The 16,213-nt window shown below is 47.8% G+C and overlaps 2 protein-coding genes across 2 annotated transcripts in view; both read right to left on the bottom strand.

Moving 5' to 3' along the window:
• The window catches only part of LOC102014618, a 54,886-nt gene extending 45,322 nt beyond the window's left edge, over positions 1-9,564 (bottom strand). The window contains exons 1-2 of the mRNA XM_013508941.1: positions 9,463-9,564; positions 9,187-9,386 (exon numbers count right to left, since the gene is read on the bottom strand). Coding sequence (XP_013364395.1) covers positions 9,187-9,386; positions 9,463-9,564 — 302 coding nt within the window. The remainder of the gene's footprint in view (positions 1-9,186; positions 9,387-9,462) is intronic.
• A 2,332-nt stretch (positions 9,565-11,896) lies between these two features.
• Positions 11,897-16,213, bottom strand: part of LOC102014298 (kallikrein-4-like) — a 24,054-nt gene continuing 19,737 nt past the window's right edge. Inside the window, exons 4-8 of the mRNA XM_005412964.2 lie at positions 15,628-15,699; positions 14,599-14,800; positions 13,161-13,411; positions 12,938-13,071; positions 11,897-12,049 (exon numbers count right to left, since the gene is read on the bottom strand). Of these exons, the coding sequence (XP_005413021.2) occupies positions 11,897-12,049; positions 12,938-13,071; positions 13,161-13,411; positions 14,599-14,800; positions 15,628-15,699 (812 nt within the window). The remainder of the gene's footprint in view (positions 12,050-12,937; positions 13,072-13,160; positions 13,412-14,598; positions 14,801-15,627; positions 15,700-16,213) is intronic.

The following is a 16,213-nucleotide window of genomic DNA, read 5'->3' as shown; positions in this document are numbered from 1 at the left end:
AAAAAAATGAGAGTGTTTCAGAACAAAGTGATAGGAATTAACAGTGGCTGTTATATTACAAATTGTTTTCTTCAACGAATGTGCTCAGATTTATTCTGATCCTGAGAAATCCTGCAGACCTCATGCAAAATTCAGCTCCATGATCATGTATCAGCATTTCTCATGTTGCTGCATACAGATTTCATTTAAGACATTTGTACCTCCATTTAGTTTTCCTGATGTATTGTAATTCTTCATTCTCAGCTATCTTGGTTGAATTTTCTGTATCTGGGTTAATACATCTTTATGATAGAGTTGGGGAATGCTCCATCTTTTTGATCAGTGTTTGGAAGTCTTGGAAAACTACTTTTTTTTTTTTTAAACTTTCATCAATGTCTAATTGAGCATTCTGGGGAAGCAACCTGGGGCTCTGAATTTTTTTGTGTTACCGCTTCCTATACTATGTACATTGAATGTCCCTGTTATGGCTTGTGTCTAGATGTCTCTCTAAAGCCTCATGCAGTCATAGGTGTTGGGGCTTTTTCCGAGGTAGCTGGATCTAAAGTATGTGATGATGGAAGTGATTCCAGGTGTCATGCTAGGCTGAAGGGCACTAGGATGAAGGATATGAATGCTCCCACCCTAGGTAGCCTGGATAAGATATAAGGTTAGGAAGAACTGTGGTAATCCCTTGTTTTTTGCTACCTTCTTCCCACCCAGATCTGTTTCCCCTCTGCACTGCCTGTCTGCCTTACCACCCTGGTTTGGTGCCAGCTGATAATGGACTGAAACTTCAACAAACTGTGAGCTGAATAAACCTTTCCTCTCTTAACTTGTGAGTGTTGGGTATTTTGTCTCAGTCATGAGAATAGTAACAAAGATAGAATTTGTATCAGAGAAGAAGGGTCATTGCTGTGACATTTTCTGGCCATGTGGCTCAAGAGTCTTGAGAACTGTCTTGAGCAAAGGGGATGAGTTAGGAAAGGTTCAGAGATATAGGCTGAAAAAGTAGAGCTGGAATACTTTAGGCTATACCTGATGGGAGATTCTGTTCTGAGCTCAGAAAACTAGAAGTCTGATAGAAACTCTGCTGGTAAAGACAATGCTCAGGAGGTTTCTGCTAGGAAGGAGGAATGCATTGGCTGCTGGACTCCAGAAGATGTGTGTTGTGGTCTGGCACAAAGTTTGGCTGCCTTTTGCTTGTGTCCAGATACTTTTCCTGAGGCTGAGATTTAGGCCAGCAGACTAATTAATTTGTAGAAGATATGTCTAATCCTTCTACTGTTGAGGCGGTGGCAGGTCTATAGGTGGGGACTTTCAGCATGATTTATGTTGAGAATCAAGAGCAAAGAGTAGTGGAAACCACTGTGGTGGGTTTTAGTCTCTTGCCCTGTTTACAATGCAGGCTGGGAAAGAAAAGAAAGAGCAAGAGTAAAAATGGAGAGGTGCATAACAGGTTTCTGGGACGACCAGTTGCTCTCTAGGAACAAAAGTTCACAAAGCACCAAGAATTCCATATTTATTCATTTTATCTGACTCAAGGACAATGACAGTAGGGCAGTGGGTGATTCTGGAAACAGTAATGGTGGCTACAGTAGGCTAGCAAGATCAAGACATTCTTGTAAGAATAAGGACAAGGATGAGACAGAGGAGCAATAAGGAATGTATAGTTTCCCTAGGGGTCTTATTATCTTAGCAGGTGTTATCTTGCCCTGTGTGTGATCCACAGCAGTCATTAACCCTAGGGTTTCCAGCCATGTCCACAGAAGGTGTGTGAGCAGTTTCCACATTCCAACCAGGCCAAAGGCAGGACAAGAGCAAGCTTGGACATCCCCTAGACTCAATTTATAATTCATGATCCCCAACAAGAACCTGAGCAGAATGATTTAAAATGTTTTGAATTTGTTGAGAAGGGAAGCTATAGTAAAGCTGTGGATTGCATAGAAATAGCAGAGGAGGTCTTGATTGCTGAGAAGGAAAAAGAGAATAGAAAAGATGGCCTGATGGTATCACAGGAAGCTGGTGTCCACCCTCTGCAGCCTCAAAATTGCAAAAGTGAAAGACTTTACTTTGAGAAGAGAGTCTCAGATTACCATGTTCCAGAATGCTGGCAGCCTAGAGAAGTCTTTCCTTGGGATTCATAAACACTGGTCCCAGTAGCCAAGAGAGAGGGAAGCCTGCCACTGTTCCAGTTGGCAACAGAGCCTAGTGTCACCCTCCTGGTGCTGGTTTTATGTCCATGCAGAATGCCAGAGTTGTGGTGTCAGGAAGGCTTCCACCCAGATTTCAGAAGATGTTCTGGGTGGCCTGGAAGTGTGCCCCTGAGATGGTAGTGTGTGAAGCTATGAGTGTGAAGCTGAAGCTGCAGTGGAGACCCCAGAACGTTGGAGAAGCCAGAAATGTGGATCCCAAGGAAAGTTGCAAGGAAGGAGCAGAGCCATCCCAAGACAGAAGCCGTGGGAGGTGCAACCACCAGATGTGCCACAGGGGCAGAGCCACTGAAGCTTCTGGAGTTCACAACTTGCCACAGATTGCTGGGAACGCTGGAAGTAGTACTGTGGGATTTAGTATATGCTCTCCTAGATTTTGGTCTTGCTTTGGTCCTATTCCGTGCTATAACCCTGTTTGTCAGTTTTGAAATGGAAATGTCTATCTGATGTCACTGATTATTGGATGTGTTTCACTTTCTTTTGAACTGTGTAGGGGCTTTCAGTAAAGAATTCGCCTTGAGTCTGAGAGGAGACTTTGGACCTGGACTTTTCAGCAATGGTGAAACTGATTGGATTTGGGTAATTCTCAGGTATGGACTAAAGGCCTTCTGCATAAAGGGATTTGCATGAGTCTTTGGTGGGGCAAACATGGAATATTATGGCTTGTGTCTAGACGTACCCACTAAAGCCTTGCATCAATGGGGGGGATTTTGCAGATGTGGCTGGATCAGGATGTGTGACACTAGAGTTGATTCATGTGGCAATGCTAGCATTGAGGGTACTAGGACAAAGGATGTGAATTCTCCCCACCCTGAGTAGCCTGGATAAGATATAAGGAACAGAAAAAAGCTTGTCTTATCCCTTGTTTCTTTGCTTCCTTCTTCCCACGATGGACTGTTTCTCTTCTCTCATAGGTGTCTGCAGTGGCATCCTGCCTTGGAGTCAGCCAACTGTGCCCTGAAACATCTATAATCTTTGAACTCAATAAACCTTTTCTCCCTTAACTTGTGTGTGTCTGTTGTCTTATTGAAGCCATGAGAAAAGTAACTCAGACTGCCCCCAAAGACGTGTGTTAATGGCTAGGTCCCCAGGTGGAGCTATGGGGATGTGATCAGGTAGGGCTTCAGGTTGGGCTGCCTCTGAATTGGATTGAAGATCCAACCTCTTTTTGTTTCCCTTTTGCTTTTAGGTCATGAGATGAGTAGATTGTTCCACCTTGTGCTTCCTGCCACTGCCATCCAGCATACCCAGCAGAGGCCCAAAGCAACAGTTTGGCTGATCTTGGACTAGAACCTCCAAAACGGTGGACAAAATAAACGTTTCCAGTTTCTAAGCTCACACCCTCATCCATATGGTGACAGTGAGGATGCCAACACACAGGTGAAATGTGGGAGATGATTTGTCAAGACTGCTCAGCTTTTTTACTTTTTCTGGAGTCAGTTTTGCTCAGTTCTATTTTTTCAAACACATTGTACACTGCTTCTCAATTTTAAAATGTATTGGCACATAGGAAAATGTATTGGAGTTTTGCCCTGAGTTCAAGGCCAGCCTGGACAACATAGTGAGAACCTGTCTGCAAAGCAAAAACACACAAACACAAAAATAATAAAAAGGGAAACTCAGGGAATGCAGTAAGTGTTCTTTGGCAGGCACTATTAACTGTAGCTTTTTCTAAACTTATCAGGACAAACAGAATAAACACAGTCCTCAGAAGAGGTAGGAGTAGAGGTTTGGTGGACCTGGTTTTCTGTCACCTTATTCAGCACATTCTTGGGCTTAGTGGGCCAGCAGGTACCACCAGTGTGTAGCAGGGACCCTTGTGTATGAGACATTCTGAGCCCTGACATAGGTGTAGTGAGGCATGTTGGGCCCATATTTTGTCAGCTCGCCTTATATTGGTCTTACTGGGCTGAGCTCTCTCCCTCTTAGGCCTGGACTTTCCATCTTTGCCTGTTCTGCCCACTGCAATGCAGTCACCTTCCCAAGGCCCAACCTCTGAATGCTGAGGCTTTTGAGAGACATTGAGAACCTAAACCCCAGCACTCCTGGTTCTCTGAGTCTTCCTTCATTTGTTCTTTATCATTCTCACTTAGTATACTTGGGGGCTTCCTAACCATACGAATCCACTAGTGAGAGAACTTTTGGCATTGGCAAGATTTTCCAGTACACATCTGTTTCCTATGCCATTAAATTTTCTCTTTAACATTTTATTCCTTCTCGTTTTGGAGTTTATTTTGCTGTTATTCTTCTTACATCTAGAGGATGGAACCAGAATTGAATTCACCACTGCTTTTCTTTTCTATTATATATGCTGATGGTCGTGTGTTTCTCTCCAAACACTATAGCAGTTACATAAAATAAAAACATGCTGTGTTTTCTTGAACCTTTGCTTCAAAATATTTTCTCATTTCCATTGTATTTTTCATTTGAAATGTGCATTCTTTAGAAGTGTTTCTTTAAAGTTAAAGCACACATTTACGATATCCTGGGTTTCATTTTGTCATATTTTCCAGCTCGATTACACTGTGGTCAGAAACCTACTCTCTCTACTATAACTTTGTTTTTTTTTTGTTTGTTTGTTTGTTTTTCTCCGGTACCGGGAACTGAACTCACGACCTTGCGCTTGCCAGGCAGGCGCTTTGCCGCTGAGCTAAATCCCCAGCCCCTCTACTATAACTTTGAATTTTGTTGCAACTTGTTTCATTACAAGTCTTAACAGAGGTTCTTTCTTTTTCCATTTGAGACAGGGTCTCGCTATGCAGATGAGGCTGCTCTTGCACTCACTTTGCAGCCCAGGCTGGTTTTGAACTTGCAACTATTCTCCTACCTCAGCCTCCCGAGTGCTGAGATTGCAAGCTTGCTGCACCATGGTTGCGTAGAATTTCATTTTTCTAAATGCTGTGTGTGGTTGCTAAACTAAGGTATAATTTGTGTTGAAGAGTACACAGTACGGGTTTCAAGCATATAATTCAACACATTTTGACAAATACCTACATCAGCTTTCCTGTGAAGTTCTAGAAAATCCTAATCAGCCCGGAAATTTCCCTCATATCCCTTCCCAGCTATTTCTATAACTACTCGTCCTACCCTCACCCCATCCCTGCAACTAGGCAACACTAGTTTTTTTTTTTTACCTGTTCTAGAATTTTATACATATGAAATTTTATATTGGTTATTAGGTTGTGTCTAGTTTCTTGCAATAGAGTGAGGCAGAAATAGGAAACTAACGTAGAAGTGATGGGGAGATCAGGAGGTGGCTGTGCTCTGCTAGGGCCAGCGAGGAGAGATGGGGTTTGGGGACATTGGGTGCCGTGAGATGATACAGCACAAGAAACAGGGAGGTGATCCTGTGGCACCTAGGGAGAGCAGAGGGCAGGGCAGGTGCTGAGGCCCCTGGTGAGGGCCTGGAGGTTGTGAGGGCAGAGAGGGCTGTGTGGTTGGAGGAGGGGCCAAAGGGCAGGCCTGGGCCCAGGGTCCTGTCCTGCAGAGCCTCAGCAGGACCACTGGACTACACTTTTCATCTGCTGACCTGGAGCTGTCGCTGGTGCAGGGCCTGATTCACAGTTCATAGCCATTCTCTATTGCCTGTCTGGGGATCAGACTGTGGGGTCCTGGGGCCATGAGGGCCTGTGATAGGCTGCCCTGCTGGGTGAGGGTCCTGTAGCTGCTCCTCTCGCTGACCTGTGTGAGGCCCTGTGCTCCTGGCCCCTGTGCAGGAACTGAGCTCTTCCCTGCCTTCCTCCAGCCAGGACACCAGCCACTCTCCTCTTTAGGAATCTGGGTGTGCTGGAGTTCCTAGTGGGAGAGCTGAGCTTGAAGGTAGAACACAGGCCCACTGGCTTTTTCATGCTGTCTCCTTCCAGGGTAACTCTGGGGTGCACTGGTCTACAGTGATGTCCTCCATGGACTAGGGACATGGGGGCACCCCTGCTCTGGCCTCTACAATGCACCTGAAATCTTCAAACTGAAGCCCTACATGAATTGGATCTGGGACATGATGGCAGTGAACCCCTGAATTTCCTGGCCTGCCTGCTGCCACCATCAGTGTTGAGTAGATGTCAGTTCTGGTGCCATTCGTCTAGATGGGTGGGAGTAGACATGAAAGGCCATCACACCCCTGAGCATTGTTAGAGATCCTGCCCTGTTGATCGAGGTCCTGAAGTTCAGGTCAGAGTAGACAGCAGCACAAAAGGGCAGCTAAAGATATGGACCAGTGCTTCTCAACTTTGAGGAGTGGTGTCCTCTTTAGGGGACTTTTGGCAATAAAGAGAGAAATCTTTTGTGTCTAAATCATGCAGACATCTTCTCCTTCAGATTCTACAAGGTTCTAGGGGGACACACAGAGGGAATGAACTGCCTGCAGAATGTCTGGTACAGACATGCAGCTGGGATGGGTCCCTGGGGTCTGTGGAGAATGACACATTGGAGATGCTGTCCTACAGCACTGAGCAGGAGCTGGAAGCCCAATCCTGCATCACCCAACAGTTGTGCCCATACACCAAGCCCTTGTGAGAAGTATGAACACAGAACGCAATAGACAACACTGAGTTCTGGGACACTGGAGTAGGTTGCTGAGAGACTGGAAAACACCCAGAGACAGCCTGTGAGAGGTAAGATTTATTAGGGCAATGAAAGGACAGGACAAGAGTTAATTGCAAGTTTCTATGGCTCACAAGTAGGAGGCATATGTTCAGTAGCATTTATCTTGGTTATTTTTCTCTTGTTGCTGAGACAGAACACCTGATTCCCAGATTTAACAAAGAAAGAATGTATTTACCTTACAGGTTGTGGAAGTTTCAGTCCATGCTCAGCTGGCTCTGGGGCAGAGTGCCATATAGCATAGAGCAAGAGTTCATGGCAGTGGGAAACAGCAAAGCAACCAGAGCAAAAGGGAGGAGCAAGAGCATGCCTCTTGCCCTCCCTTATATTGTAAGCAGGATCCTCTTGCCAGAGTGGGTACAGCACTCACCCCCATCATCCTATTAGGATACGGGAGGCTCCATTTGCTGTTTATAATTCCATGTTAAGAGAAGTCACTTATGCTATAGCTGACCCCTACTTTTCAGCTCTGTGCTTTGGTTAGTAATCAACCCATTTGAAGGATAGCTGTGTTATGAGATGGGAACACAACAAACAGGACAATTAAGGATGTGGGCTAAAAATTAAACTGCCATGACCATCTGGAATTTCGCTGTCTGACTTTCTGGGAGAAGTAAACTTTGAGAGAATTGTGATATTCTTATTAGATTCCTCTAAATGAGGTAATGGTTAGTATGGAAAATTAAAATGTACTTCAAGTGATGGTGAGACCCAGGTCAGGTTGGACATCTTCTCTGGCTCCTGGTTAGAGACTGTGTGTCATCTGGCTCAAATAAAGATTTGTTCATTAATGTCTTTTCTGATTTCTTGAGTGCCTTTCTGCACGAACTCACTTGTATCAGTCCCAGTTTGTGAATATAAATCAATCACAAAGTCTAGAAGCCTGGCCTGTGACTGCATGAGGCTTTAGGGGGACATCTAGACATAAACCATAACAGCATTTCTAGGCAAAAATCCTGTGAGAGTTGTTTCCAACAGGCCAAGTCCCATGGCTGGGATGTGTATTGAAGAGACACAATCATGCAAATTCCACCTGGGCAAGCGGTCAACAATAGCTCCACTTGGAAAGGCTCTTTAGGGTGTGCATACTGAGCCCCAGCACAGCTGACAAATCCCACAGGAGGCATACAGTGCCACAGCAGGTGTGTACTCACTTAGGAAGATTCCTGAATGAGGCCAACTCTGCAACAGCATCACTCAGTGAGTCCACGAGTGGTGTGCTCTTGGTCATGGTGTCCCCAATTTAACCTTCACCCAAAAACTGCTCTCTGCCTACCGCACTCCCTTGACTTAGCAGATGTATGGGAACACAAAAGGGTCATTTCAGGAAGGGATGTGGTGCGCAAAGCCCCAGCGTTCCACAGGAAGAGACACACTGAGGAAAACTACATGCCCACAAATTCTCATGGAGGAAGCACACAGTCGGGGGAAAGATGTGCATCAAACACACTGGAAAGGCTGTCTTTGGGGATAGAGAAAAGAGCAGATTATGGGGAGAGAAGGGAATAAATGAGCTACTGGTGAGGTTCTGAGTCCGTGAATGAACCAATGCATGTAAACACAATAGAGGGAGCGTCCTAAGCTGCAGATCTGAGTTGTGCCGAGGAGGAGAGTTCACTCGGTGCTCTGCCCATGAAGACCAGAGAGAGAAGGAAAAGCTGCACAGGCCACCACACAGTAACACCCACCAGAGACAGTGAGAGCCCAGCTGGACGGACAGTGCAGGCCACTTGAGCCACATGGAGCACAGCAAGGAGCCAAAGGGTTTGAGGGGCAGCTGGAGAATGTGCGGGGAGACTAGTTCTCTGAGGGTTGGAGGGAAACGTGAATCCCAGGGACCTCAGAATGGCAGAGACAGCTCTCAGGGAGGGATCTGGGGCCTGGCGGGATTCTCATCTTTGGGTCATGGCTTCCCCAGTCAGCTGAGAGTGCTTTGGCTCTATTTACATAGATACCCTGCTTTGGCAAGGTGCAGCTCTGCTGGCCATGCTGCTGTCAGCACTTAGTGTACAGCTGTGAACCCAAGGCTGTCGGTTACTAGTGCTGCTCATCAATGCCTGCAGCCCCTCTGGTTACAGCCAATGCTGGCTGCTGCTGGTCAGTGCCAGCCAGCCCCTCTGGTCACCAATCTCTGTCACCCAATCTCTGTCATCTAGTTCTGTCATTGCTCTTCCTTGTCTACTGGTCTTGCAGCTTTTCTGGGCTAATAGACACAAACATTTATAGCTTTTTTAAAGGAAGCCCTGTGTCCACAGTTGTTGGGGTAAGAATCCTGAGTGCATTGACAGGATGGCCAGGCCAAGCTTTATGTGGAGAAGACATGTCCTGCACCACGACAGGTTCTGGGCAGAGAAAGGAGCCCTCCAAATAAACCTCAAAAGTGAGAGGCCAGCGTTACTGAAATAGCTGCAGCAGGCTTGTGATTGGTCCAAACTTGGGCTTGCTGATTGGTTGAAATTGAGGGTTATGATTGGTGTAGGTTAGATTCAGCTGATTGCTGTAATTGAGGCCTACCAATTTGTCCAAATTGCGGTGGGTGAGTGGCCCAAGTTTGGGCTTGTTGATTGGTCCAAATTGGTCCACGTTGAAGACCCTGATCTGAGATCACCTATTAGTCCCAATTCAGTTTTACTGCTAAGTTTAAATTCAAGGCTAAGGTGGTCAGAGGAGATACCTGCTGGACTGGTTCAGGGCATGCACAGTCATTGCGGCTGTCATTGTGGCAGTTCCAGGTTACATCAAGGGCAGCTGCTGCAGCTGGGTTCACAGCTGCCATGTCTCCAGAAGTACGGCCAGGCCAATACTGTTCAACATGCAGGAGGGCTAGTTGTGTGCTCAACTTATTGAAGACTGGGGATAACGGGCCTGAGCCCACTGAGTTCTTCCACACTAGAGGCGGTTTCCTGACCACTACTTCAGCGGTGGCAGGCACATGTGGGGAGGTGGGAGCGGAAGAGTGGCACTGTGGGTGACAACCAAGTGGCACCTCATGTCAGGCAGCCAAGAGAGTAGCTACGAAGTAACCTTAGAATTGACAGCAGGACACAGAGGCAGGCTGTCTTGATGCACCCAGGGGGCCCAAGAGGGAGCAAAGGGAAATATGGTGGGGAGCAGGACAGCTGTTGGCAGGCCCTTGTCTGGCCATCAGGGGAGAAAGAAGAGAGGCAGGGGCTTCTCCTTTCTCTGACTGCTCCTGAACTGGGCACATTTATAAGTTCCAGCATGGCTACCTGAGGGAGTATGGATGGAAGCCTGCTGCACTACAGCACCCTGCCTCTGTGTCCCAGTTCCCAGTGTGGGAAAGCCTGGCTGGACATGTGCCTGAGGATGCTCAACCCACCAGTGGTGAGTTCTGCGACTCCCGTGCCCCATGTGTCCCACCCAGACCTGAGGTCTCAGCCTCTCTCCCTGAGCTCTGCATCACTCCTCACTCTCCCTGCCTGGGTTCCTTCTCCTCTCTGTTCCTCTTTGCTGAGCTCGGCCATTCCCTGTGTCGGGCGTGTACATGTCGGCTGGTGCCTGTGTCTGTCTCTCTCTCCCTCTGCCTCCCTCAGTAGCTGGGTTCCCCTACTCCGTCCTTAGCCCGCAGTTTTCAAATGTGGCTGAAATGTTCCTCCTGCCTCCCTCTCCACCCTGCTGTCAAACTTTTTGTTTCATTGTCTCTGTCCCCACAGGCCTAGGAATGAACATCCTGTCACACAGCTCATCCTGCTCTGTGGCATCCTGAGGAGCAAAGGGAGGGGAAAGGAACGTATGGGCATTGTTTGCATGAGAATCTCCAAATGTATTATCTTCCTTACTCAGCCCAAGGCCACCATGATGCCCGAGCTCCATTTCCTGTAGCCAAGCACATGGATTCTGCTGTTCAGGATCACAGAAGTTGTGGTGGGAGTAGTACATGCGTGTGCACAGATGCTTGAGCAACTGTTAGTGAGTGCCATTCTAATGTGTATTTATTAGTTTTTTTTTTTTTTTTTTTGGTAACGGGCATCGAACTCTGGACCTTGCTCTTGCCACACAGGTGCTTGTACCACTGATCTATATCCCCGGCCAAATGTGTATTCATTTGTGCCCAGAGTTCTTACACTTTTTATTTTGCATAGTTTTGTATTTTTGACATCTGTCTTTCCCAACCACATTTCCAGCTAAGTAATGTTTTATTGGTGTATGTGTGCAATGGAAATAATTGCATTTGATTTGTAGAGTTGGCCCGTGTATGTGTGTGTGTGTGTGTGTGTGTGTGTAATTTTTCACCTTCTTTCTCTTTCTCTCCCCTGACCCTCATTTGTTTCCCTATCTCCTCCCTATTGTCTACTATCTCTTCTTTATCATCATGCCAGTAGTTAGTGTTTTAGTCTTATCCTTTCTGTTGTAAGTCATTGTATTTTTAAAACTAACACTTTGGGAAATATTTTTATATTCACTATCCCCCAATGGTTCGTTTTGCATACTACATGTCCCTGCTTGTTTGTAGTTGCCTACCACATCTCTGTGAGGACAATTCTTATTTTTTAAAGCTATTGGTTCTACTTTACCATCAGTTCTGCTCCTTCTAGCAAAACTTGTCCTGTTTCTCCCCCTTTTCCACACATCTCCATTCCTCTGATCTGACACAGCTTATGCCTGCAGGTCATGTCTACCCTGTGTAACCTTCAGCTTCCTCAACCACTTTATACCTACCTGCCAGTGGTTCAACCTTAGATTCTCAGTTATTCAGGTGAGGTTGAGAGTGAGAAGCCTAGGTTCTATCTGCCCTGGACCCTGAAGCATCACTGCAGCCATTCTGAATTCCACAACTTCAGGCACAGAACTTGTCCCTAGGCAGCTGTTTGCCATGGTAATTAAGGGCAAGTACATTGGTATCCCTACCATGTAGCAGATGTCCCAGGAACACAAAGATGTCATAATATCTTAAAATCAGTAACACTATTTGACACTTGGAAACTCCACTTTCAGTCTTAATAAAGTTAAACAAGAAAGGATGCATATTTCATCTCAATACACTGTATTGCAGATTCAGTGAAATACAATAGCTCTTTATGATAGATGGAGCCTAAGGACAGGTTCGGAGGTCAGTGTTGGCTACTTGGTCCCAACATCTTCCGTGGTTATCTGGTCCTGATGATTTCATTTATCCAGTCTTTGAATTTGCAGAGGTTGGTGTAGACGCTTGGAACTCCAGGTTGGCCACAGGGTTTGAATCCAAAGGACACAAGGCCCTGCAGGACCCCATTGCAGACCACAGGGCCTCCAGAGTCTGCCTGTTGAGGGAAGAAAAGATCAAGTTAGGGCAGGTGGAGAGGAGGATGGAGGGAGACACACATGGGAAACCAGAAGCACAAAGAGGCAAAGGCAGAGAAAGAGAGCAGGGCAGAAACACACACTGCAGGAGCTGGAGGGCAGCAGCAAGAGCTGGAGACAGAAGCAGGGGAGACAGAGACAGCAGGCCCAGAGACACATGGAATGCAAGAGGCAAAGGTGATGGGGAGACAAACTGAGACCCTGATGAGGACCCAAGACAGTGCAAACGCAGAGACCCAACAGCCAAAATGGAGGGATCCGCCATGGAAAAAACCAAGCACTCAAACCGTAGCTTGTAGGCAGGCAGGGACAGTCCTGCCTCTCAAACACCAGCTCTCCCTCCCATACCTTGGAAGGTTCTGGAAAGGAGTTCCACCCCCGCCTGCATCTCCTTTTCCAGCCTTGGCTGAGGGTGAATTGGAGGGTGATATTGGGAGTGGAGTTGGGGGCTCAGGAGCCATTGGAGTTGAAGATGGAGTTATGCTTGGTTGTGAGGCTGAGAATCCTGAATGCAGTCAACCAGTCTGTTCTTACAGCAGTGTTCCTTCTCCCTGGACCCTCCTGGTGTCCCTCCCGGTGTCGCTCCCCGGGTGTCTCTGTACCCTTCCTCTCAACGTCATGACTCTGTGTCTCTCTGCTGGTTTCTTACTTCTCCCTGGCTTTCCTTGCCCATCTCTCTTGTTGCTTTACCCTGTTTCTCCTTGTTTTTTTCTCCCCCTTCCAGTTTCTTCTCTCTGTTTCTCTTTGTACTTGCATCCCCCATGGCCCTCAGAGTCTCCCTTATTCCTGTATGACCTTGTGTCCTGATTGGGTTTTATACCCACCTCCTCCCTGTTCCAGTCTCTTACCGGGCATGCGTCCTTGTAGCCCTGAGTACCAGCGCAGAACATACTGTCATGGTACTTTGAACGAAGCACATATTTGCAATACTGCTTCGAAACCACTGGAATAATAGCACACTGCAGATCCGAAGGGTAGTAGCCTGAAAGGAAGGATACAGGGTCAGAAAGACTCCTGGGCAGAGACAGCACAGGTATCAGTGACTACAGAGACAGGAACAGCAAAACTCACCATTCAAGAGCTGACCCCAGCCAGAGATCCGGCACCTGGTTCCAGGTCTCGGACATCGGGACGCGATGCGGATGGTCCGGATGGTGTCTGATTCGACAACTGGTCTGTTCAACTTGATGAGCATGAGGTCATTACCATTTGAAGGTGTGATGTACTGTGGGTGTTTCACGGAGAAATTGGCCTCTATGATTTGGCTGCTTGATTCAAACCAATCAAAAAGTCCATGGAGGCCCAGCCCAATGGTGTAGGACCTGAGGGTGATGGGATAGTCAGTACCATAATAATTACATCATCTCTAGAAGCCAAAACTCCAATGCAGGTCCAAATCCAATCCTAGCCTCATGCCCTCACTCACCCTCAACCTCAGTCCCATCCCCATTGCCATTCCTGCCTCCACCATGCCCAGACCCATCCCTGGTGCCAGCCTCATCCTCACTTGGACAGTGTCCAAATCCCATCCCACTGCCCACTGCCAGCTTAGCCCCAGAACCTGACTATAAGGATTAGGGTAGGAGAAGCATTGTCTAAGGTATTAATTGGGGAAGCCAGTAATGTAGAAGAAGCAAGATCAATAGTGGTTCAGTGTAATATTTTTAAATTCAAAATTAATGCAAAAAGTCCACGATGTGGAAAATATCAGAAATTGAAGGGAAGACAGCATTTGAGATGCACTTTGCCCTAGCCCCACACCAGCAGGATCCTGTTTATTTCACATGTGGATATTTTGTTCATCATGGATGTTTGCATTACTATTAATTTGTTTAAAATAAAACATTAAGATATTTCTCCCAATGTGGGAGTTTTTGCCTCGTCTTTCCCTATAACCTGTCCTGCAGCCAAGTGCATAACTCGGTCCCCATCCACCTGGCTTTGTCCTCGGCTGTCTTCCTCGCCTTGTCCCAGACCCCTTACACGCTGTGACAAGAGTTCCCTTGTCCACACCACCTGCCACCGAGAAGCTGAACTGAGATCCAAGCCCGCGTCTCTCAAGCCACCTCCTCCTCTGAACTTTCGTACTTGGGTCAACCGCAGGGCCCTGCATTGTTTCTCTTCCCACATGCAGGATTCAGACCCAACAAAGAGATGTAAATGTTCCTCCAGCCTGGGGAAGTGGATCTCCCAACCAGGCCTCCCTTTTGACTCTAGTGCTGGGCTTGTTCCAGGCCTAGTGTCTCAAAGTCTCATCCCTGGTCATGTCCAGCCTCTGGGGCTGGGGTTCACTCCCTGGCCCAGACCTTCTGCAGTGTTGGAACCCCACTGTGGGCCAACACTCACTCTCTCTGCTCAAACCCAGCCTGGGCCCTGCCTCTCACTGTAGTGCAATGTCAGATCCTAAGCCCTGCCTACAGTGCCTGCCCAAGAGAAGCAACACCCCACCCATCCCAGTCCATCACACTGTCTCCACATCCCCGCAGTAACCTCTACTGCACTTGCTTACGTGTTCCAGCAGTGTGCAGCTGACAGCACCCACTGTGGATGCACCAGAACTCCAGCACAGTATGCATCATGATCGTCAAACAGTGCGGCTATCCAGGGCTGGGAGTGTGGAATGCAAGGCAAGCCACCAGAGATGCGTTTGATGAGCACTGGGAACTCATTTGCGAAGTGATTGCCAGTTCTTTTTAGAGGAATCTCTGCTTCTGTGGGCAGAATGAGCACAGAGTGGATGCATTGGGTGGGTGGACGGGATTCGGTAATGGATCTGATAATGGATCCCATAGGGTTCGTGTGATCATGGTTAGGAAGGCACAGGTTATATCAGGAGTGCCAAGGAGGGGCAAGGTTGAGGTTCTGCCTCTAGAGCTCAAGCAGAACAAATCCAAGGCCAGACACCTCCTCTGAGTCTGAGGCTTCATACTGTGCTCCACCACCCCAGTGGCATAGACCCAGTGTCACCACACAGAAATCATCCCCCAGGAGGAGCCTCTGTGCAGGGCAGAAGACAGAGGCAACCGTGTCTGGGATTCTGTCTGCTGGACTCACAGAGTGTATAGCAGGGTGCAAAGAACAGTCCTTTGGGGAACTTCCTACCCTGCCTAGATTGAAGCCCTCTGTAGGGCCATGTTGTCCAGGGGTACAGGAGGGGTGACCTTCACAGGGAAGGAAGCAGCTGCCACACTTCTCAGCCAGCTGAGGCAGGAGGCCCATGCAAAGTACTGTCCCATGCTCATTACAGCTAACATTTGGACAATTGCCTATGTCCCAGAGTCTGGGGAAGACGGTCCTTTATACTGTAGTATCTAGCCTGCTTTCAGAGTACCACTGAAGGTGGGGAAACTGGGTACAGAGACATTAAGGGCTTTGCCCGGGTAAGAAGTAGCAGAGGAGGCCTCTGATTCTAGTTGCTGTCTCTGCAGAAGCTGTGTTTCTACCCTGGTGCCATGCAGACCCCCAGGGATCCTATGAGGGGGCTAGGGTGACACATTTTGGGTGCCCACAGGCTAGCATACACCCAGAACTCAGATACCTGCTGCTGTGTGGATGATGCATCCCAGGAAACAGAGCCAGAGGACTTCTGCTGTGGTCCCCATGTCCACACCTGCGGGAAAAGAGATCTGGTGACTCCCTCACCATTCCAGGAGCAGATAGATAGGATCCTGTCCAGCCTGGACTCTGAGGGCAGAGTTTGTCACCCTCTGCATTGCTGATATTTATCCATGATCTGCTGGGGATGGACCCGGGACACACCCAGGCCTGCATTGCCACAGAACCATCCCTTTGCCTGCTGGCGACTGGTGGCTGGTGAGCTTTTCTGCTAAGCCCTGCCCTGTGTAACGCAGGGTGTTTTACATTCCGTGCCACCTGCTGTCCCTCTCCCAAGTAGGGACAAACAAAAGGCCCATTCTTCTTCCAGGTCCTGGGGGAAGACAGTGTGAGCTCTACCTGTGAGGACAGAGGAGGCAGGGAGACTGAGGAACGAGGGGCAGTTAGGGACGGAGACAGAGACCTCAAGACTGAAGCTGAATCCTGGAGCAGGGAAGAAGGGGCCCAGACACAGAAGTCTCAGGGTCACAAAGCTGAAGGAGACTGAGATGGAAATAAAATTGCTCTCC

This window comes from Chinchilla lanigera, unplaced genomic scaffold (genome assembly GCF_000276665.1).
Source record: "Chinchilla lanigera isolate Chin_1 unplaced genomic scaffold, ChiLan1.0 scaffold00158, whole genome shotgun sequence".
NCBI lineage: Eukaryota > Metazoa > Chordata > Mammalia > Rodentia > Chinchillidae > Chinchilla > Chinchilla lanigera.
Note: the sequence above shows the minus strand (reverse complement) of the source record. Positions and strands in the feature narration are given on the sequence as shown.